Consider the following 24,334-nt stretch of genomic DNA (forward strand, 5'->3'; position numbering starts at 1 on the left):
TTATCAGCTTTCAGCCTGAGAGCAGACACAGATAACCTTGTAAACTCAAAGATTGCATGAATAAACTACATAAAACAAGAATACGCTGAATGCAACAAAACACAACACCTGACTGAGTACACGGAGTTGATTAACTGTTGATTAAAAATGCATTTGGCCACAGTTAGAAGGCGGTTCTCTACAGGAAGTCACTTCACACACACATGCCTTTTAGCGCAATTTAGTAAAATTAGATTTGTATTTGGTTGATAGAACTTGTCGGTGTAGCTGCCTGAATTAAAATGCATGAAATTTGAATTTTGTGGCTTATCGATGTGTCTACATGTAATAACCCAAATTGGCAAAATGTTTCATAAAAGAATAGATTGAAATGTTTTGAGCTAAAAGCAGTAAAACATGAAATTAAAGTATTTAGCAATGTGTTGAATGAATGTTGTTACACATGCAAAAAGAGACAGATTCTCCACACTGGTGCAGATTTAAGCTTTTCTCATCTCAAATATCGGTCAGGGTGCAACAATCCAGTAGAGGTGATACTAACCGTGTTAAGCCGTCTGGGTATCGACTATGACAATTCACATTAAATACAGTTTCCTTGTCAATGTCATTTAGAAAATTCACTGTTGCCACAGCAATCATCTGCCTTGTGTTATCTTTTGCTTTCATGCAAAATGCCAAATATTTGATGGTTCGAGGTTCTCAAATGGGAGAACTTGGTCTTCTTTCTTGGTCTTACATTATAGTGAATTTAATATTTTGGGAGTTTGAACTGTTTGTAAGACAAAATGAGATATTTAATGACTTCACCTTGGGCTCTAGGATATTGTGATGAGCAGTTTTCTGGTGTTTTATAGATCACTTAAAGTATTTAAGTGGAGATATTAAATTTGGTAATCGGCACATATCCTGAGTCGAGACATCGGAGTCGGTAATTGGCAGAGAAAACATTCCCAAAAAAATATAACTAATTAATTAACTAACTAATTTAATTATAACCATTTTCTGTGGGCTCATTCAGGCTCAGGTCCAGATGCTTTCAGGTTTGTATTTAGTTTTAAATGGTATAAATGATATAGTCATAGTTTAGTTTCTGGCGGGTGCTAGAGCTGAATAAAAAGGTTCATTATTCAATTAGTCGATTGACAATAAAATGAATTCATTATTTGTCGCCGGTTAATTTTCTAAGTATTTTTTTAAAAGGCAAAAAGCTGAAAGATTATCTGGCTCATCATTGTGAATATTTCAGATTTTATTTTTTTTCCACCTTAAATCGAATATCTTTTAGTTTTTGACAGGTGAAAAAAACAAAAGCAATATTAATATTTCATTCTGCTTTGGCTCCTGGCTATTTATGATTAGGCATTTATCACTGCTGCTATATTGTTTCACTGTTTGAGATTTCATTCTTTTCTGATGTTTTATAAACTAATCTTGAGAAGCCCAAGTTGTTGTCATCAAAACCCAAAGATATTAAATTTACTATGACGAAAAAACCAAAACCGAAATGCATTTGTCTTTAATAATTATTTTTTCTTTTGATCGACTAATTAAATTAGGGTTGCAACTAACAGTTATTTTCATTGTCGATTAATCAGTTGCTTATTTTCTCGATTAATCGATTAGTTGTTTGGTTTATAAAATGTCCTCAAACGTCTTGTTTTGTCCACAACTCAAAGATATTCAGTTTACTGTCACAGAGGAGGAAAGAAACCAGAAAATATTCACATTTAAGAAGCTGGAATCAGAGAATTTTGACTTTTATTTCGGGAAAATTACTCAAATCGATTATCAAAATAGTTGGTTATTAATTTAATAGTTGACTAATTGATTCTTCGTTGCAGCTCTAAATTAAATCGACTTTTAATTGCAGCTTTACATCAGTCGATAAAGTCGGATTCAACTTTCAAATACAGAAGGAGTCAATACTGTGTGTTGTTAAAGGTGTTCTGCAAAGTGTTGTGAGCTTTAATAATAGAAAGCAAAAATGTAATTTAACCCAACAACAGCTTTTCAGGCTGCAACATGACGAAATGCAGACAAATTGAGGGGAGTGAAATGATTTCTTCAGGCTCAGCAACCTGGAGTGTCTCTCTCTCTCTCAGCACCCGTCATTTCATACAAAATTAATTCAACCTTCCTCGTAACAAGTTAATTAAAATTCCAGCTGGATGTGAGGCTAACTTTTGAACCCAATGAATGATTTAATCTCATTAGGAGAGGGTTGTCAGTATCACACTTCTCTGTGTCCGTCTGAAAAGTCATCTCAAAGTTCCTTGTCATGTCTCTTAAACTTTGCTCTCTCTCTCTCTCTCTCTCTCTCTCTCTCTCTCTCTCTCTCTCTCTCTCTCTCTCTCTCTCTCTCTCTCTCTCTCTGTCTCTCTGTCTCTCTGTCTCTCTGTCTCTCTCTCTCTCTCTCTCTCTCTCTCTCTCTCTCTCTCTCTGTCTCTCTGTCTCTCTCTCTCATCTCCTCAGGGGTTTGCTGACGGAGAAGGCGGCTCCGGTCATGAACATCATCCACAGCATCTTCAGCCTCATCCTGAAGTTTCGGGCGCAGCTGATCGCACAGCCGTGGGGCAGCCAGCAGGGGGAGGCAGTGCACCCCAGCTTCATTGCCATGCAGCAGTCGTACAACACCTTCAAGTATTACTCTCACTTCCTTTTCAAAGGTAAGGACGCAATATGTTTCTACATTTTTCATCAAGCAGTTTGGTTCAGCTGTTGCTCAGATTACCAATTATAAAGTCATAAAAGTATCCACTTGACATTCAATCAGTAAATTAAAAATGGTAATAAAATAAGATAGATAATCACACCCACCCACATGTCTTGAATATCTTTCAATTAAATTTGTATGATACTTAAAATTATATAAACTGTATATTATCTTCTAATTTCAAGCTGTAATGTGTTTAATTAAGGGTTGCCAAATGATATCCAACCATCTCTAAATGTAAGGGATTCATTAAGTCTTTATAGTTTCCTTTGCACTTAGCAGATGTGAGCATTAGCATGTTTGCTGTAATGAGGAAATATGAAAGAAGTAGTTTCCAAGCTGAAGTCTGGTTCATCTTTGATTAACTAACATGAGCCAAGAGTGATCAGTAAAACATCTGCTTCTAGAAAAACTATCAAGGGCAGACATTTGTGTCACTAGGAACTGAATCTGAATTGCTCGACTTGAATAATTGCATTGAACATAATATGAAATTGAATGTACTGTATTTGACCCTCAACTGTAAACTCAACTCTCTTTACTTCCACATTCAGTTCTCACAATTCAGTTTACTGAGACACACGTCCGGTCTGTGAGGAAGAGCAATTGAGTGCAGATTCACAGAACTGCGGTTTGTGTACGTTTTGATAAGTTTGTTTATTGGATTAAATCCAAATTGGCAGAAACAAGGAAACGACTTGTATATTTGTTTCTTCCTCCCCACTGCTGAAGGACTACTTCTCCGGAAGGAAAGCAGGCGCAGCTATGGAGACGAACCTTCAGTTAGTGGCTCAATTCAAACCCTGCTGGGTCGAACTTGTGTAACGGCAGCAACAGAAAGTTTGCCAGACCGGGATCGGACTTCCGGCACTAACTGAAGGTCCGTCTCCGGAGCGAGGCACGCTCTCCTCCTGGCGAAGCGGTCTCCTAGCGACGGGGAGGACAAAACCAAAAAAAGAGTTGTTTTCTCGTTTCTGTCACTTTGGATTTAATCCAATAAACAAACCAATCAAAACGTACACAGACAAGAGGACGTGTGAATCTGGGCTCGATTGCTCTTCCTAAAAAAACGGAAGTGTGTCTCAGTAAACTGGATTTGAATTGTGAGAACTGAACGTGGAAGTAAAGAGAGTTGATTTTTCAGTGAGGGTCGAATACAGTTTCAGGGCAACTAAATATAATTTCATAATATTACATTCAGTTTATTTGAATTTGGTTCCAAACTAATAAATTCAATTTCAGGTCGTCATTGCAATTCATATTCAAATATAAATTACTCAAATTCAGTTTCTAGTGACACATATCTCTGCCCATAAACACAGCTTAAAGCTGCCTGTTTTATTTTGGAATATCGGAGTCTATGTAGTATTTTGAATTTAATTAAATTAGGGATTTACCGATCCGACTTTTTCAGTACCGATAGTGCTACAGGGGTTTTGGGTATCGGCCGATACCAATCTCTGGATCGGCCCCGTTGTCACCGATATCCGATCCGGTATCAGTGCATCACTAAATTAAACAGTGTCTCGCTTTGTCTGAACTTGTGTGTGTGTGTGTTTGTTAGGATATTCCCCCCTTGGTGTAATTAGATTATGAGTGTTACGCTGTGTGTTATCTTAATTTAATTGAGGTTTGCTGGCTTTAATAGTTCTTCCTGCTAATGCTCGTTGTTAAGAGAGAGATACCTTCCTAAAGCCACACTTCAGTAGTCTGGAAGTATCTGCGTCTTTAAAGTACGTAGTTCCTCTTTTGTATTTCTATAGATAATTTCCCAGCAGCGGAGGGAGATTAAAACAAAGAGGGAACTTCATACTAAAAACACTGGAACTAATAATAACTGTATTTATAGGTTCATAATGTTTCTTTTTTCTTCTCAGTGGTGACCAAGCTGGTGAACAGAGGCTACCAGCCTCATCTGGAAGATTTCCTTCTTCGCATCAACTTCAACAACTACTACAAAGACTCTTGAGCTGTGTACTGCCGTGCATGTTGTACATGCGTAGTGTTACATGACAGACATACTTTGTTGGATACTTATCCAACGCACCATAGTGTACCAGGAGTGTTTACATTTTTAGAATCCCTGATGTTTGTTTATAAGACAGAATACAGATAATCAGACTTTTCAGTGTCTAAAATATAGTCAAAAACCCACCTGTGCTTTATATTGGGGCATGCATTTAACATTTAACCCAGTTTAATCAATCAATGTGCAGGATTCGAGCTACATGTCTGTGTGCTTTACTTCTAAAAACGCAATGCTGCTAAAGTTTGTGATGGAGATGAAGCTGATGTCTGCTGTAAAGTCACGCTCAGGTGGGCTTCCTCCAGCTGTGTAGATTATAAGTGCATATAAATGAAATGTAAATACAAAAGCTAAATGCTTTGTTAAATAAATGCTCTATTCTCTAGTGTTCTTGTTTAAAGTCCTTTTGTGATGTAAAAGAAAAACACATTCACGTGAGTAAGAAAAAAATACTTCCATTTATTGAAGATTGCATGTTAGCACAGGGTTTAGAAAACAAATGAAGTGTAAAGCATTATGGGTGGTGGAATCCGTCAACTGCAGCCATTTACAAAACAGACAGAGGGAGAGGAGAGAAAATGCAGTCCTTGCTATATTACTGACATTTATTTTCTCCACCATAAGTACCCAGATTTTTCCTGACGGTGCATTAACTTGCAAAGCAAAAATATATCAAGACTATGCAGCGCTGCTGTAAGAAGTGTAACGAGCTGCAGCAGGACACAATGAGAGGATTTAGTTTCTGGACTGGACGGTGACGTTGGAAACTCTTCTCACCAACTGAGCCATTAAATCAGAGGAACAACATCAGCTCGTGTAGATCCATCATACAGGAAACTATCTCAGACTCTTGTTGACTGACTGAAGCACGTTTGTATGCATCGCTGTAGTTTTATTAATGGTGTGATTGAAGCATCGACTTGCACCCAAAATGTTCTTTATAGCATCCGAAGACCTCTCAATACGCATTTACATCAGGCAACAGAGAGAGGTTAACCGTTAAAGCAAAAGTTAGATATTTAGGGAAATACGCTTATTCGTTTTCTGGTGGAGAGTTAGAGGAAAAGATGGTTATCTTTATCTGTCTGTTCAACATAAGGCCACAGCTGGCAGTCGGTCAGCTTAGCACAAAGTACAGCTAGCGTGGCTCTGTCAAGTAGTAACAAAATCAGCCTGTCCTAAAGCTTACTAGTTAATATGTTGTTTGTAGTTTGTTTGTTGTTTGTTACATGATGGACTCGAGGAAGTTACTAGTTACAGCCAATAGGTTTGGGATGTTAACATTTTCACCCTTAGCCCAAAAAACCCCACAGATTGCTGATTAATATGTGCAGGAGGTGTGTGCATGCGCGCATCTCCAGCTGCTGTAGTTTACAATGTGAAACCATCCCGGCTCTGCATGTTGTTTCCCCCACCGGGTCTCTCTCTGCATGTTGTTTCCCCCACCGTGTCTCTCTCTGCATGTTGTTTCCCCCACCGGGTCTCTCTCTGCATGTTGTTTCCCCCACCGGGTCTCTCTCTGCATGTTGTTTCCCCCACCGGGTCTCTCTCTGCATGTTGTTTCCCCCACCGTGTCTCTCTCTGCATGTTGTTTCCCCCACCGGGTCTCTCTCTGCATGTTGTTTCCCCCACCGGGTCTCTCTCTGCATGTTGTTTCCCCCACCGTGTCTCTCTCTGCCAGCTGAGTGTCTCTCATTGTTCGGAGGCAAACCAATTAAGAAATAGTCCGCCACAAACATCTGTCAAATGTTAAATTGTTGTTTTTGAACGGATAAATGTCCAACATGGCGACGTGTGCATCGCTCTGAAGGTGTTTATTTCACAACAACGTCCCGCTAGCTCTACATTATCCTGCTTACTATTACACGGCTACTTAATTAAGTAATCAATAATTTGACACAAAACCGGCCCGCCAGACCGTTGTAGAAATAACAGACCGTAGAACGCCGTGATGGACCAATCAGAATCTGTGTAATAAAAAGTGTTAGTGATATTTAGAGGTGGGTTTTCTTACTATTTGACAGAGCCAGGCTAATTGTTTCCACTCTCTATGCTAAGCTAACCAGCTATCAGATGTGAGAATGAGAACGAGAGCAATTTCCCAAAATGTCAAACGAATCCCTTTGATCACGACGAGCGGTGTCACGAGCAATCAAACATAATCATTTCACCATTCATTGAAATCTCCACAGTTAATCCTCGTTTAACATGTGATCCTAGCGAGAGCTCTGATGTTGTGGAGTAGAAAAAGCAAGCAGACAAGCAAACGAACGCAACGGGTCAACGCAACGGAACTTTCACGATCAACGCCAAGTCAGTGGTTTTTGACCTCGTCTGTATTACACAGTACAGAAACAAGTCATAGTCGCGCACAGTAGTGCACCACGGGCTTCCACTGTCCACTGAGATTAGTGTTGCAGCTCAAACTGGCTGAAATGGAATAAAACTGCTCTGGCATCCAGAGGGAAGGCAGAATTTCACGGATCAATCGCTTCCAATACAGTTTTTCTGTTGTGTTTAGTATTCATAATGTATAAGCAAAGAGCGAGTTGCTTTTCAACGAGTTCATAATACCCCACCGTGATCGGCCTGCATGCGTTACTTTAACATTCTAGTCATATTTTATTATTATAGTATTATAGCTCGGCGCTCAGTGTAGAGTTTTTAATCTTCTGCGAAGGGACAGAGAGAATCCCGTTATTTAATCATGCACCGCATCAGTCCGAGCATATTGACTCTGAAAGCTTTTAATGCAGCTAACTCTGATTAAACATCATATAGACACTCGGACGGTTCATATTTACACAGGCTTTCAAGAAACGTGGCGCGGCGTACAAATTTTTACTAAAGAATATTTGCGCTGCTCAAGGAGGACCTTCCATACAGATCATCTTAAGACTCGTTTTGTGCAGGTAGTGGTGGCTAACGTAAAACATGACATTGTTTCCGTTATTTAAAAGTGCTAAATACGAGATTGGGAGCATTTCTATTGTCTCCTCATGGGTGGTACGCTTCCGCGACGGCGCTGTTGGTCAGGATGGTATTATCAGCTGTAATCGCCATATGAGATTAGTGCAGAGCGGCGGCCGTGAGCGAGCCAGTGGGGCACGCTCACACGCACAAACGAATTAAAAGCACGCGTGGCCGACCCGGCTATGTCAACAAAGCACAGAGAAACTCTGTTTACAACACACACCGCGGGAGCACAACTTAATTCTCTGCTCAGGTAGACATTACTTCTCTTTATCTTTACACAGCAAATAGCCGTTTGATGCTATATTAATGCTCTGGATATCGTATAGAGCACCTTTAAGATGAAGAATCACTCGTGCCAATTGTGTTCACCACTTCAGGACACACATGCTCTCACAGAGTAACAATAATAAGACGCAATGCAACAGTCGCTGCTCTGCAGATAAAAGGAACGTACATCATTTTAACCTATTTAAAGTCCTTCAATGTCTTAAGTCTAAGATCCTTCATATGCCTCAATTAGTGCATTCTTACCAAACGGATATTCACCTTGGAAGTGCAATCATTTTAGTACACAAATAAACAAGAAATAAACGCCAAAGTAGTTGCATAAGAGCCTTACGTACGTACAAGTTAAAACAAAGGAATAAACTCTCACAACTATGTAAACCTAAAAATGAATGTAAACCTAAAATGCAGCAAATGATTCACCACCTTCTGCTAGATGGCGGGGAATATTAGACGACAATGAAACACAATCAATATCTATATAGTTTCCCTTTTTGATGTAAGTACCACCCACAGTGGTGTAAAAACGACTCCAAATCCAAAGACCCATGCTACAGTCTGAGCATAGAAAAGCAGATCTAATGGAGCCGCCATGAGATGTGCTTTCATAACAGCAAAAATACTGGAGATCTAGTAACACAGGGTGAGTGGAAGTGAACTCTAATATGGGTGTTACAGTACCAGAGTTAGGGCTAGAGAGTCATGACTCATGATTTCACCTTCATCCAGGTTAAAGCCCCTCTCTCCTGGTCTTGGTTGTATTTGTTTTTTTGGTCCTGACTGGAACTAGGCTTCAGACTCCAGGTCTTCTTCTGCTCCGCTGGTCGTGTCGCCCGTCTCCGGCTCCAGCAGCAGGAACTTTCCGTCGTTAGTTAGAGGCATGTTCTTCATCAGCTGGGCCAGGGCCTCTGGGTCCTTGTAAAAAAATAAATAAAACGGTATTAGTAAGAATTTACTTTTGTGACGATACTTTTTGAAAAATGAGTGGCGTTAAAACAAACTTGATTTAACATGTCAATATCGCGCTAACTTTGACAGCCCTAAATATAATAAAACTTTGATAAAGCACTTTACAAAATATGCAATAAAATCACAAAAGATGAAATGACACATAAAAAGACAGATGAAAGATATTATCATCGCCATGATAATGATACCTTCTTGGCTTCTGTAATGTCCTTCGCCAGGCTTATAGTGTAACATATCTGTGAATAAAGACAAAAAGATAAACTTCAATATACAGGCTATATGCAGGAATCCTGAAGTTCAATTTAATACCTTTTTTAAGACCCTTTCTATATACATGTATTTTAAGACGTCATCACCACTTTGAGTTATAACCGGTTACCTCAGCAACTTCACAACTGGACAAAATTGCAAAGTTCTGCAGGGATTGGGCTCAGGCGTGGTCAGTGGGCTCCATAGCGCCCTAGAGGCATGTGACTATTGAATATCGACACACATGTTTTATGACTTTATGACATACTGTACAACAACTGTACTTTTTTCCAACTATTTTTTTGTTTTTTTCCACAAGCTATGATTTTTTTTTTGACATACTATACTGTATACTATACTTTTTCCAACATACTATATTACAGTATAACTTTTTTCAACATACTATACTTTGACTTTTTCGACACACTATACTATAATTTCTTAAGACTTTTTTTTCGACATGCTATACTTTGACTTTTTTGTTTTGTTTTTTTCAACATATTATACTATGGTTTCATTTTATTCTTTCCACATACTATACTATGACTTTTTTTCACAATTTTTCAACATGACTTTTTTGCGGGAGCAATTTCGGGAAATCTAAATCGGATTTATCTCATAAAATAAAGTTTTAATAAAAAAAAGTTTGTTCAACAAATTCCTTGTCTAATTTTTATGTTTTAGTTTCTTGTATTTGGTGAGCTGAAGATGCAAAAGATATATTTATTCCATGATACAATTACTTTTTTTCACAATTTTTCGACATACTCTTCTATGATTTTTTTTTACATACTATACTATGACTTTTTTTCCGATAAACTATACTATGATTTTTTATATTTTTTTCGACATACTATGCTATGATTTTTTTTCACAAAGTTTTTCGACCAACTAACTGACTTTTTTTCATGGAATTATTCGACAAACTATAATATGACTTTTTTTCGACATACTATACCATGATATTTTTTTGACATACTATATACTACGACTTTTTTTTACGAAAATTGACGACATACTATACTATGATTTGTTTTTACATTCTATAGTATGATTTTTTTAAATATTTTTGACATATTATACCATGACTTTTTTCACGTAATTTTTCGACATACTATACTATGATTTTTTTCCACAAAATGTTTCGACATACTATACTATGATTTGTTGTTGCTAAATTGTTTTATCAACTTTAATACTTTTCAAAGACACCCCGATATATACTTGTTCATTAGTTTCCCCTCCTTTAAAAAAAAATTTCAGTGTTTGGTGCATCAACCTTTTCTCCCTCGGTGTTGCTCTCAAAGACGAAGGCGCTAAACGTGGGATCTCCCTCCTCATCTCCGTCACTCCAGTCTCTGCCCTCAACCACGAACCCCATCAGCCTGCCGTTCTCTTGGTGGGCTGCAAACTGACACACTTCTCCGAGCTGGAACTGAGAAATGAGAAGTGTTGAGAGAAGTGACAGGGAGAGAATACAAATATTTTAAAATGTGGTAGGAGTTGTAATAAAAAAAAAGAGAAAAAGATGAATACTGACGGAATCGTTTTTCATACTTACGCTTATTCTTGTAACTTGAGTCTGAGGGTCAATCAACCTATTGTGGACATAAAATAGAGACTTTTACAAGAACATGAAAACACTGCAGTGCTACAGCCTTGACTTGTCTGTTTCTGTTTTGTTTCCTACAGTCTTCCACTTGAACAATGCTTACACAAGACGAACCTTCTTACAAATGTTTAAATTCAATCTTTGGTTACGCAACAGCTTGACATCGTGTTTTGTTGGACAATGCAAGCGGCGTACAAAAGAGTTGTAATAACTATAGATATTTGTTTCGGCTTCAGAATGTTCTTGCTCCAAGGTCTTCTCTTGTGATATACAGCACATCAACATTTCCAGTGGCGCCCGCTAGTAATGACGAGGCGTTAGGGGTGTAAGGAAATATTTTCTATCTATATTACTGGGAGATCATCACCATCTCCACATGCTGATGTCCAATCAGTTGACTGTCTGTCCTCAGAGGTGGTATTCCTTAAACAGTTCATAAACATGTGATAATTCTACCTGAGGCTACTGCTGGTGACCATGAGGTGGGACTCGGTGGTCCTGAAGATGTTGTGGATGGCTCGGGCAGCCAGCACCTGCCTCATGGCCTCATAGATCACCTCCTGATTGTTGCCACAGCGCACCGCCATTGAGCCCTGGAAGCGCACGGCAAATACTTGCTGAAGGAGGGAGTCTGCAGAAACATACAAACAAAATCACCCACATACAAACGCAAATACGTCAGCAGCAAAAACACTCAAGTCAACAAAAGAAGCACAGGAACACTCATGTAGGAGAGTAAACACCAGGTACACACACACACACAGTGAGGTTAAGCTGAACTCAACCAGCGCTCGACAGAAAGGAAGAGGACCATTAAGTTGCATTTAGAAGGAGGAAGGAAAATGGTTACCGTCACTTTCTGTTGAACAGTCATCGTCCGTTTCTCCAAATGGATTTGTGCGTCTGCCAGGAAGGGAACACACACACACACACACACACACACACACACACACACACATCAGCAAAAAAAAACAATTAAACCCCTGCATTGAGCCATTAAGAAACATCCAGATTCCTGGAAATTATATAATAACCACTATGAGTCCAACTTCCAGGAAATTAGCAGCGTCATCCTCACCCACCAGTACTAGTCGTTCCTGCCTGTCTCTGATAAACATGTACATGCAGTTGTTCCCTCACCTCCCTCCGGCCCTGTTCTGATCCTGAAACTCAGAGGCCGGCAGCATGATGTCAAACTGAATGGGTGTCCCAGGGGCTATCAGGTCTTCTGGTTCCGGAGCAGCCCCCGTCTTCTGGGAACCACCACTGGTAACATGTACTCCTCCTGGCTTCGCTCTGCAGGAACGAGACAGACAGACTGAAGATGAGTTATAAGGAGTAAACTAGGGATGCTCCGATACCACGATATGACGATTGATACCACTCTCTACCGAATACCGATACGAGTACTTCTCTGTGCCAAAAGACCCTCGTTAACAGACAGCTGGAGGGTGTGAGCGACACACGGCAGGCTGAGGAGTCCCGCATACAAGGCGGTGCGGCGCGACTGGCTCTAGGTCGGCTCGGAAAGGCTCGGGGTGAAGGTGCTTCCCGGGGCCGTGGCCAAAGTGTCAACGGGGCAGACTGTCCTTAGCGCGCCCCAACCGTGTCGTGTCGCTGGGTCGGGCACACCAGTGGCCCGTCTCGCCCGCACCGTCGGGGAGGTGGAGCGTGAGTGTGTGCGAATAGGACCCGAAAGATGGTGACGAGAGGTTAAGGTCACGCTATCGTAAAGTGGTATCGGTGCCGTTGTATCGGAGCCGTTTTGCGAGTACGAGTACATGAGCACAGTATCGGACCTGTTACCCGACACTGGTATCGGTATCACTTGATAGCTAGCGTTACCTAAACTAGGCAACCCAGGCAAAAACTACACAGCTAGACACACAGTTGATGAGCGATCTAGACATTTTACTGTAATCTTTAACCCCACAAAATACTCCAGTGTGAAATGTTCATGGACCTTCGAAGTAATGTTGTATTGACCATGATGTGTATGCTGGGTAATAAGCTCGTTAGCCGGACATGCCAACGTGTGCATCACACATTACGTTGGAGCAGACAAAACACGCTGTTTAATCTACTCCTTTATCATTTGCTCTTGTGCTTTTGGTAAGACTGAAAAAAAGAAAACACCATCCAAACTCTTTATGTAAGAAAGAAAAACTAGCATGAGCCAAAAACAAAACAATGCAAAAGCATGTCACATACAAATGAAAAGGACGTTGCAGCTTAGTCCTCAGTTTTCACAAGATTTTCCACTATAAAAACATGTAATTAATAACCTCAGGAGAGGATGCAGTATGTAGTGTTATGACAAGCAGCATGCCTGACCTGTCAGGGTTGGGGGAGCCCTCTGGTCTCTTCTCAAAGCTGGTGATGGGGGTGACTGCCTGGATGGCGGTCTGGTTCAGTCGGATGGCCACAGCCTAACAACAAGAAACGGAGACAATGCAGCATTTCTGTATCAGCGGGTGAGTCATTTATAAAACCAACAACAGTGGAGAATAGAGTGTAAAATATGACTAAAATATCTAAAACATCACAAAGTTTTACCTTTCCTCTTATCTCTCACCAATTCTCTACATTACACGTCGTTGCTCTGTGTATCATGAGGAGGATCTATTCACCAGCCATCACGGCACGCTAGGACTTTTTTATGCCATTGTTATGACATACTATACTATGACTTATGGATAAACAAAACTGACAAAGTAGTCACTGGATACACTCATTTATGTAAACGTCAAATTAATTGTGAAATTGATGAAAAACAATAGTTGATTTATAAAACATTCTTTAAATTTCAAAACAAAAACGGTCCTACATGATAGAGGATGTTAAATGTTAAAACAAGGAATCATTGGAGTGCAAGTTTCCTCTCTTCTTGGTTTAATCCAATTAGTGGCAACAACAAAAAGGCTGTTTAATAAAACAATAAACACTGAGTCACAAAGAGAAGATATGAGACAATGACGTGACAACAGAATACAGATCACTAACTAGTAGGGGTGTCACGATACGTTTTTACAACGATACGATTTCGATACCATTCAAGGACGATATATGGCTCATCTAGAGCGATATGATACGATTCAGGGATAAGTTAATTATGGATATAAACAAGTAAACAACGATTAATGGCAAATACATACAGCTTCTATTAGAAAACAACAAAAAAGTGCAACTTCAGGACCCGCTGATTCAGTTCTCAAGATACAAGGCAGAGCAATATTTAACACAAAACATATAATAAACCAACTTCTATTCAAGTTAAATGAACAGTGGTTTAACCTGCTGCTTCTGTCCTCATTTTCAATATAAACAGTAGAGCAATAATTCAGTGATCAAAAAGCTAACACTAATCATTCCTGTACAAACGCTGTTTAAATATATTGCTTATAGTAATTGATTTGATATCGATATACGTCTCCCGTGAAGGACAACTTGCTGAGTACCTATCGATGTAGTTGGATCGTAGGAATATAAATCGATACATCGATGTAGTAGATGAATCATTACACACCTAACTAACTAGATATTTGTTTGTATACAAATGAGGAGGAGTGCATGGTGTTTTGCACAAACTAAATTTTCTCAAAACAACTAAACAAGCTGCATCTGAAATCATTCTCTATTTGCTGCTTGATGCACCTTAAATGCTTCCCAGCTTTTGTCTGGATTCCATGTAGCATCATTACAAGTTCCCACAATGGAACAGAAAATATATACAGTATTTTCAATAGTGTGTAAAAATACAGGTACAGAACTATTTGCTAAAAATCCTGAGATGACAAGCATGCGATTTCCAACACTACACCCGTCTGTGGTAACACAGCATGATGATTTCCTGAAATCTCTCATTATGACTCACTCTACTACCAAGTGATTATCATGTAGGGGGGAAATAAATAAGTGAAAGAGTGATTCAGACACAGCGATAGTCTGTTTGTCTCTGAAGAATAAACATTTTCATAGAGACAAATCTCCTGCTAACATGCAAGATTCTGGGATTGAAAAGCAGTTAAGGCAACAACAGCTGTGAGACACTTCAGAGAAAAGGATGAGTCGACGAGACAGCACTGGAACAACGCCATTAAACATTTTATGTCTCTTTAACAGAGAATAAGTTCCCCGTATTATGTGTCACTGATTAAAGACTGCACAAATTATGTACAAAGATTTCAGATTCAGATTTCATCACCATGCTGTGTTAACAGGTTATTGTCGCATTAACTCTGACAGCCCTAGTTTTCTTATGATTTGTTACATGTTAGAAATAAATCTATTTTAAAAAGAAGTTGTAAAACACCAAATAGATGTCTCACTGCCTGATCAAATCAGAACAACTTGGGTGATGGTCTAAAATGTTGTCTAATGCCCTATCTAATTCTTAAATATTTGGTTTAGTTGGTGTCTTTTTATCTTGCAGTGTGTGTGTGTGTGTGTGTGTGTGTGTGTGTGTGTGTGTGTGTGTGTGTGTGGTATGAAGCTGTGTGGGAGTGTGCGTTACCTCTGGGTTGTCAGTCAGGTAGATCTGTCTGGAGATGTTGTTCACAGTACAAATCCACTGAGAAAGAAACAGAGATCCACATTAGGACTTGTTGTAGCTCAGACGCGAGCCGCCTGAAATCACTTGACTGATAGCAGCTGTGACAGGCCAGTCAGATGTGTCAAAGCACCAAAAAACAAATATGAAGACCACACAAATAAGTCTCGACAGCTCCTGTTATATATGACTCATACTTCCACCAGCAGATGTCTTTGGGATGAAGACATCAAACAATAAAACACAGCTGTTTGAACAAACTCTTTCACACTTACTTCTTCATATTCTCTTTTGCTCTCAGCTTGTAGAATCATTGACCTGGAGGCATTAATGACAATACAGCGAATTAAATAAAATGCATCTAAAATCTCATACGTGTTTGTGCGTTACTCTCATTGTTGGATAGAATAGTGTACACACGTTTTGCCTGAGGGGGACGTTATCTGAAAACAGTAGCGTCTGTCCTCACACTCCACGGCCATGACGGAGCTGTTGTCCAGGTCGAGCACCATGCCGCCCGCCACCGCCCCGCGCGGCTGGCACATGAGGTTCCCTCCCTGGGTGAAGAAGTACAATCGGTCCCAGGCTGTGGTCACTAGGCCTGTTTTACTGGAGCACAGAAGAGAAGGGGCAGAAAGAGTGAATAAAAGGACAGCACTAAAAGAGGAGATTTTGAAAAACCTAATGGTGGCATCATAGAAAGTTTAATAAGTGACGAGAGTAAGAATGTATTAAAAGGATTTAAGGCTGGATGTGATGGAACATTCCTGGCTCTCATCTGGCTTACGAATGAGTTCAAAATGAAGAAATGCAACAAGTATCTTTTATGTCCTCCTCCCAAGTTTTTTTATAATAAAAATAAATATTAATTATTTAAAATAAATAATAATAAAATAAATATTTTAAACAATTTTAAATAAAATAAACAAGTATACCGTTAATTAGAATAGATATTTAAAATGTAAAAAAAAAAAAAGAAAAGGAAAAAACTGTACATTTATTAACCGGATTGTGAACTGAGATGAAATTGCCACATCTTGTCCATCATAAATGATACCATGGTTGTTGAAATGTTTTCTGAATTCATTTGTTTCTTTCTTCAAGGAGGCGTTTTATATTTTAAAAGAAACTGATTATTTTTATTCGTACACTAAAACCCTCTGCTGCAGGTCATTACGATGTTAGCATTAGTCCTTTTAAATCAAAACAGTTTGCTCTTCTTATATTTCTATAGAGAGGTGTTTCTATTTAAAGACTTAGGGTGCTTTAACACCTGTAGTTCGGTTTCATTTGGTCCAGATCAAGGGGAAAAAATCATGCATTGTCGCATTTTAGTTCTGGACGGTTCCTGTTCACACTGACTTTTTTTACAAACGAACCGGAGGAGTAAACAGGAAGTTATACAGACTGACAGGAAACACGTTGATTGGACAGTTTTGGCAATTGTCATCCTGCATCATCAGGAGGACCCACGTGGGGAAAATCAAATCCCGGTGACTGACAGAAGTTTAGGCAGAACTCAACACTCCCAGATGACTGGTGCGAACGCAGAGATCACACAAATGATCGGCGTACTGTAGGATCGCTGTCACACTTAATAATGGAGTTGATGAAAGCAGCACAGCAGTTTTAACAGGACATAAATATACATGTCCTTACATAGATCGCTTCCTGAACAGATTTCACATTCAGCAGATGGATTTATTAGTAATTAAGCTTGTGAAATCATGCTAGAATCACATATCTGCTATTATAAAATCCTGTTTTTTCTCTGTTTGGTCCACACCATGGTTCTATTGACAGCTTTCACAGCAGCCCAAACAAACCGGACTAACTGGGCAGACAGAGTTCGTTTTAACCAAACCAAACAGGTTAGATGTGAAAGCACCCTTAGAAACAGACAGATATTTTCATTTTTCAAGTCTGGCATTTCCATAACAACGTAAATTCTCTTTCACGTCAATCCCTTTTTTTAAATTCGTCATTGGATTTCAAAGTGCTCTTTGGAAATAATCTGTTTCAGCCTCCCTTTTTTCTGTCCTATCCTTGAACAGCTGTTTTGTTTTGGTTTTGAATTTGCCTTGGCTATTAGTTTCTGTGCTTATAAATAAAAAAAAACTAAACTAAAAAGTGATCTAACTCTGACTCACTCAGTTTCACAACAAGGCGTCACGTGTATGACTCATTTCAATTGCTCGTCTTGTTGTTCCTCTCGTTCTGTTTGAAAAATATTCCTAGATAAATTTCCTTTGATTAATGTCAGTGAATGGGTGACTCAGACCCTTAAAGGTCCCATATTGTGCTCAATTTCAGGGTTCATACTTGTATTTCATGTTTCTACTAAAGCAGGGGTCTGCAACCTGCGGCTCCGGAGCCACATGCAGCTCTTCAGCTCCTCTCCAGTGGCTCCCTGTGGATTTTTAAAAATAGTAAAGGTAGTAAAGGTTGCTGACCCCTTGTACTAGAATGTTTACATGCTGTTATGTTAAAAATAAAAGAACTTTATTCTCCTCATACTGTCTGTCTGAGTATACCTGTATTTACTCTCTGTCTGAAACCCTCCGTTTTAGTGGATTTCAACGGAATTGCGTTGCTAGGCAACAGCTTGGGTCCATGTTTCCTTCCTGTCAACAGATGTCATTCACATAAACTGCAACGGGTAACAAACTGGGACACATTTATTATGTTTAAAACTGTGAAATGTCTAAACATTTGTGACATCACAAATGGACAGAAATCCTGACAGCTTGTTTTAAAAGGCACAGTTTCTGAATACTTGTAACGAGTGCATGTCTCTGTGGATTGAGCGTTTCAATACTTTCACAGTATTTATATAGCACTTAAAACCTGCTTTAGAATATAAAAGCCATGAAAATCTCACTTTTTACAGTATGGGACCTTTAATGTTGAGGAAACCATTCGAAATAGCAAAATGTTCCCTGGACTCACAGCATTTTGACAAGCGTTTGAGGCTGCTGGCGGTGTGTGTGTCATTAAACAGAATGGCATTCTGTGGAAACCTTTTCGCTGGTGTCACAGACATTTGTCAAAGACTTTGGATGCATGTGAGCGAGAGTTTGACAGCTCTGACATTTCTACTAAATCACATTGCAGGGCTACGCTGCAGTTCTGCCCCCCGAAGCCATTAAGGAAGTTTCCCTTCTCATACATCCACTCTGCAATAAGCTGACAGCGCACACTGTCAACATGTTAACTGACCCACCTTGTCTGCTGTGACAGACGTGTTGTTTACTGCGTTCATTCTCAACACCTTTAGCAAGACAAGCAAAAATCTGTATTCTGTTGTGTTTGGTTATTTAGAGATTCACAATTTATTGTAACCGCCGTATACTGATTGCACCATCTATTGCGCCAGACTTAGCAAATTATTGAATTGTCACATATTGTAAATGAGGTCAGATTCAAAGAGTGTTCCTCAGCTGTTTTTTTTCCCCCCCTAGACAGCCTTTAACATATCGACAAGCAAGGAACGCCACGTTAATAGGAAACGTCCTTAGATTTAAGATAGGGGCTTAATGAGTGCAATTAATCTTACTTCCTAATGTTGAGGTAGCCAGCCTTCTGGATAAGCGTGCGATTGACAGGCTCAATGTCCTTATCTGGCATATAGACAGTGTCCTCCACAGACAGAAGCTCCCTCTGGGCCGCACGCATGGCCTCCGCCTCCGTGTCCAGCTGGGCCTGGATACTACACAGGAAAAAAAGTTTTAATACAGGCAATATCCATACAAAAGTGACATTCAGAAATGTACTTTTTGCTACAAAATTGAGCATTAAAATGCAGGATTTTCAGATATGGATGCTTAAAATTATTATTGTTAAGTATTATTCTGTAAAATCAAAGTTGCATTGCCGGAAAAGGCTGGAATGAACCGGGAGAATGAACATCACTGTAAAACTATTTCTGTTTAGGCTCATACACAACAAACCACAGTACTATATATCAGTGTTTCTCAAACACGTTTCCTGGGGACCCACTTTTTCAAAATGACAAACCATCGCGACCCAATACACAACAGGCCTTATCTATAAATTATAAGAGGAGCAAATTTGTGCGTAAATGAACATTCCTGACCATTTTTACTGCCATTTCCACATCACCTTATATTATCTTGAATTACTAAAATGCATTTAGGCGGCGTTAACAGCCTCTAGTTGTTTTTCCTCTCATCAGTTAAACAAACAGAATGTACGCTAGCCTTTCATATTGGATTCAATGTTAGAAGAAGGCTACAATTATCAGAACAATACGAACATTCAGGCTCCCTCATGTGGCTCAATGGTGTACTGCAGATATAAATGTTATATAAAAGGTTTGAAAAAAGTCTGGAAAAAAAGGTCTGAAAAATGTCGGAAGAAATAAAGTCTGAAAGAAAATGTCAGAAAAAAAAGTCAGAAAAATGTCTGAAAAGAAAAGTCTGAAAAAAAAGTCAGAAAAATGTCTGAAGAAATAAAGTTTGAAAAATATCAGAAAAAAGTAATAAAAAAGTTTAAAAAAAAAAAAAAATCTGAAAAAAGTCTTGAAAAAAAGGTCTGAAAAATGTCGGAAGAAATAAAGTATGAAGAAAGAAAATTCTGAAAAATGTAAAAAAAAAAAAAGTCTGAAAAATGTCGGAGGAAATAAAGTCTGAAAAAAAATGTCGGGAAAAAAAAGTCAGAAAAATGTCTGAAAAGAAAGTCAGAAAAAAGTTAAAAAAAAAAAATCTGAAAAAAGTCTTGAAAAAAAAGTCTGAAAAATGTCGGAAGAAATAAAGTCTGAAAGAAAATGTCAGAAAAATGTCGGGAAAAAAGTCAGAAAAATGTCTGAAAAGAAAAGTCAGAAAAATGTCGGGAAAAGAAAGTCAGAAAAATGTCTGAAGAAATAAAGTTTGAAAAATATCAGAAAAACGTAATAAAAAAGTAAAAAAAAAAAAAATCAGAAAAAAGTCTGGAAAAAAAGTCTGAAAAATGTCGGAAGAAATAAAGTATGAAGAAAAAAAAATCAGAAAAATGTAAAAAAAGAAAAAAGTCTGAAAAATGTCGGAGGAAATAAAGTCTGAAAAATGTCTGAAAAGAAAAGTCAGAAACATGTCGGGAAAAAAAAGTCAGAAAAATGTCTGAAGAAATAAAGTTTGAAAAATATCAGAAAAAAAGTAATAAAAAAAAAAATCTGAAAAAAGTCTGGAAAAAAAAGTCTGAAAAATGTCTGAAAAGAAAGTCAGAAAAATGTCGGAAGAAATAAAGTATGAAGAAAAAAAATTCGGAAAATGTAAAAAAAAAAAAAGTCTGAAGAATGTCGTAGGAAATAAAGTCTGAAAAAAAATGTCGGGGAAAAAAAAGTCAGAAAAAAGTCTGGAAAAAAAGGTCTGAAAAATGTCGGAAGAAATAAAGTCTGAAAGAAAATGTCAGAAAAAAAATTCTGAAAAATGTCTGAAAAGAAAAGTCAAAAAAATGTCGGGGAAAAAAAAGTCTGAAAAATGTCGGAAGAAATAAAGTATGAAGAAAAAAAATTCGGAAAATGTAAAAAAAAAAAAAGTCTGAAGAATGTCGTAGGAAATAAAGTCTGAAAAAAAATGTCGGGGAAAAAAAAGTCAGAAAAAAGTCTGGAAAAAAAGGTCTGAAAAATGTCGGAAGAAATAAAGTCTGAAAGAAAATGTCAGAAAAAAAATTCTGAAAAATGTCTGAAAAGAAAAGTCAAAAAAATGTCGGGGAAAAAAAAGTCTGAAAAATGTCGGAAGAAATAAAGTATGAAGAAAAAAAATTCTGAAAAATGTAAAAAAAAAAAAAAAAGTCTGAAGAATGTCGTAGGAAATAAAGTCTGAAAAAAAATGTCGGGAAAAAAAAGTCAGAAAAATGTCTGAAAAGAAAAGTTTGAAAAATATACGAAAAAGTAATAAAAAAGTAAAAAAAAAAGTCTGAAAAATGTCGGAAGAAATAAAGTCTGGAAAAAAAGTCTGAAGAAAACAAATTCTGAAAAATGACTGAAAAAATGTCTGAAAAAAAAGTCTGAAAAATGTCAGACAGAAGAAGAAATTCTGCAAATTTATTTGGCGACCCTAATAAAATCTCCTGTGACCCACCTGTGGGTCCCCACCCAGTCTTTGGGAATCACTGCTTTATATACTAAAGCTATGGTTCATCCCATTTACTGCACACATGAAAATGAATGTTTATGAGATAGTATTTACCTTTGAGTCATGTTGGACACGGAGGAGAGAAAGTTGTCCATCTTCTTTGACACCAGCTCAATGCCTTTCTTGAAGAAGAAGATCTGAGGGATCAGAGATAATAATGAGCAATTCATCTTGTATCATCTATTTTAAAGCTTTTAATGCAATAGAAACTTCTAGAAACAGATATTCTTGTATTTATTGTTTTTATTTCAAATATTTTTATTCTTGTACTTTTATTGATCTTGCACCTCCCCATATGCCACCTACTGGGTTCCCTCTGTCATTGATGATTGTGCAGTATGAATGTGTAGATGTCTTGGTGGACTGCAGAAACTGAATTGCCCTTCGGGGATAAATAAAGCTATCTGTATATAGAGAATCACTTGGTTAGACATGTGGAGCTGCAACTATCAATTATTTTCATTATCGATTAATCTGCCCTGTTTTTCTTGATTAAAGGGACTGTAACCGTAAATCGGAGGAATCAAAACTCCGGGAGAACAGCAGGGAGAGAGGGGGAGGGGGGTTAAAGGCGTTCGTGGGATGTATATTTTATCATTTTACCAGAATCAGATCATTTATATCACATATAATATATAATTTACATTGTTTATAGTGGATTCTCAGTGTGTTTTCTTGCCAGATTCACTCACGGCACACAGAGATAATAGACCAGATGTCGAAACTATCGCTGAAGATTGCAGCGCTTCTGCGAACTATGTGAACCCGGGGTTAGGCCTTTGGTTACAAGGATAAAATGTTTTTTCCCCCTCCAGTAATCTAAATTGCATGGACACAGTGCTCACTAACAACTGTCCTTTGTAAACTAAATCAGTTCCAATGAGGAAACTGCTTCTCATTTTTAAATACCGATATGATAATGTGGTCGACAGCTGCTCAGTACCTGTGCCTGTGTGTAGCCTAGCATAGGCTCGAGCATAGCCACCCTCTTGCGATACTGCAGGGCGTTGAGGGCGCAGTAATACTGCAGTGAGGCCTGGTGCTGCTTCCTTCTGGTGTAGGCGACTTCCTTCACCAAGTCTGACTTCAGCTGTCCAGACAGGAGAGGGTTAAACATGCAAATATATATTTAGAAACGTGTCCAGCATAAAGTCACTATCAAGCTCTGCACACTCACACACATATGCAAACACTTGTCCTACTCTCACACACGTACAAATAAGCAACACAGTCGTATTATCTTGTCTAAGTAGACATGCTGACACATTCATTGGAAGCAAATACCAGAAGAATCTTATCTTCGCAGCCATTATAGTGCATGGTGTTGTTATAGTCTTACTAAAATAGTGCAGTCCGGCAGAAGAGGAAGACTCAATTCTGTCTATTTGTATTTCAAATGCTAATAAAACACTCCCACTGCATTACCAGAGTGAGTATTACTGCCCTGTAAGGCCTTTTACAGCTTGAGATCAATGAGAAGCACCTCGCAGTCACTCTTACCTTCTCATTCTCCTTCTTCTTGGGCAATCGGCTGTATTTGACCATCGCTGCTTCATGCTCTGCAGGAGAAGAGAGAGAAAAGACATGAGGATCAGATAGTTACTGCAAACTATAATTGTTTTCTTAAATATATATTAGGTTTTCTACTTACCATCAGTGGCGATGCCAAATATTTCCTTCAGTGTGCTTATCTCTGGAACATACAATGTATAGTACGTTTTGTTAGAATATCTAAAATAGATCCACATCTTTAAAAAAAAATTGCTTTAAGGAGATAACTCAAGCTGTGGTTGACAAAATTGTTGTACAATTTATATTTTAGAAATGTTGATGATTAGTGCAACTTCTTTACACAGATGCAAAACCAGAAAATTACACAATATTATTCTAATCTAATTTGACATTCAGTAATCCCAGTAGACCACATACACACCACAAACTGACAATAACTGCACTATACTGTATACTGACTGTGCAATATCATTACTACTCAGGTGTAATTCATACTGTGCAATATTTTCAGGTGGAATTTCATTTAATTCTCACTGTGCAATATAATTTTTCCACTTGTGCAATTGTGTTAATAGTCTGTTTATTGTCAATTCTGTATATACTGCTCCTATTTTTATACTTCCTTCTATTTAAATGGTTCATATTTTGTTTCACTTCTTTTTTTACTGTGTTAGCTGATGCATCTTGTTTTCTGCACTATCCCCTTTGCTGCTGTACACTGTACATTTCTAATAAAGGAATATCTTATTTTATCTTAATGCGCTATCTCACATTTCCTTACACAGTTTAACAGAGGTGATAATCTGACTGCCCGCTCCTCAACTAGTTGTTATACTGCTCAATTCATCGTTTGTATGCCCAGTCAATTTGGGTAACACAGTTATGTTTAGCCCAATTTTACTGCATTGTCCTGCTACTTTCATGTTTGGTAATCCTCTCAGAAAGATGCTTGACATCCTGAGATCCTGAGATCTTCTTCCTGGCCAGTTGCATCCGAATCCGAATGACACAAACAGGAAGCAAAACAGCTTCTCCTCTGACAAGCTAGCAGTAACCAGTTAGCCATTTCCTCCTGGAGGACCATTGCTTAAATCTTATTATTTTGCCAGCGATATTGAGAGCGTTAATATAGCATCAAACAACTTTTGTATATTTAAAGATATAGAGCAGTAATGTCTACCTGAGTAGAGAATGAAGTCGCTCTATCTCCCTGTGTGTGTTGTAATCACAGCTTCTCCGTGCCGTATTGACAGACGGGCAGCCACCTGTGTCAGCATGTTCGCGCATGTTAGCATGCCAGTTAGCTTAC

General features: G+C 38.4%; 2 protein-coding genes across 2 annotated transcripts in view; one reads left to right on the forward strand and one right to left on the reverse strand.

The window, feature by feature from the left end:
* Positions 1 to 5,122, forward strand: part of tubgcp6 (tubulin gamma complex component 6) — a 48,139-nt gene extending 43,017 nt beyond the window's left edge. The window contains exons 24-25 of the mRNA XM_074634155.1: positions 2,473 to 2,666; positions 4,591 to 5,122. Coding sequence (XP_074490256.1) covers positions 2,473 to 2,666; positions 4,591 to 4,682 — 286 coding nt within the window. The 3' untranslated portion in view covers positions 4,683 to 5,122. The remainder of the gene's footprint in view (positions 1 to 2,472; positions 2,667 to 4,590) is intronic.
* Positions 5,123 to 5,178: 56 nt separating this feature from the next.
* The window catches only part of appl2 (adaptor protein, phosphotyrosine interaction, PH domain and leucine zipper containing 2), a 28,031-nt gene continuing 8,875 nt past the window's right edge, over positions 5,179 to 24,334 (reverse strand). Inside the window, exons 6-21 of the mRNA XM_074634216.1 lie at positions 23,165 to 23,206; positions 23,014 to 23,072; positions 22,457 to 22,603; positions 21,568 to 21,650; positions 18,936 to 19,088; positions 15,800 to 15,988; positions 15,655 to 15,697; positions 15,344 to 15,400; positions 13,165 to 13,259; positions 11,971 to 12,126; positions 11,681 to 11,733; positions 11,287 to 11,461; positions 10,780 to 10,816; positions 10,498 to 10,653; positions 9,158 to 9,205; positions 5,179 to 8,915 (exon numbers count right to left, since the gene is read on the reverse strand). Of these exons, the coding sequence (XP_074490317.1) occupies positions 8,787 to 8,915; positions 9,158 to 9,205; positions 10,498 to 10,653; positions 10,780 to 10,816; positions 11,287 to 11,461; positions 11,681 to 11,733; positions 11,971 to 12,126; positions 13,165 to 13,259; positions 15,344 to 15,400; positions 15,655 to 15,697; positions 15,800 to 15,988; positions 18,936 to 19,088; positions 21,568 to 21,650; positions 22,457 to 22,603; positions 23,014 to 23,072; positions 23,165 to 23,206 (1,622 nt within the window). The 3' untranslated portion in view covers positions 5,179 to 8,786. The remainder of the gene's footprint in view (positions 8,916 to 9,157; positions 9,206 to 10,497; positions 10,654 to 10,779; positions 10,817 to 11,286; positions 11,462 to 11,680; positions 11,734 to 11,970; positions 12,127 to 13,164; positions 13,260 to 15,343; positions 15,401 to 15,654; positions 15,698 to 15,799; positions 15,989 to 18,935; positions 19,089 to 21,567; positions 21,651 to 22,456; positions 22,604 to 23,013; positions 23,073 to 23,164; positions 23,207 to 24,334) is intronic.

This window comes from Sebastes fasciatus, chromosome 4, assembly GCF_043250625.1.
Source record: "Sebastes fasciatus isolate fSebFas1 chromosome 4, fSebFas1.pri, whole genome shotgun sequence".
NCBI lineage: Eukaryota > Metazoa > Chordata > Actinopteri > Perciformes > Sebastidae > Sebastes > Sebastes fasciatus.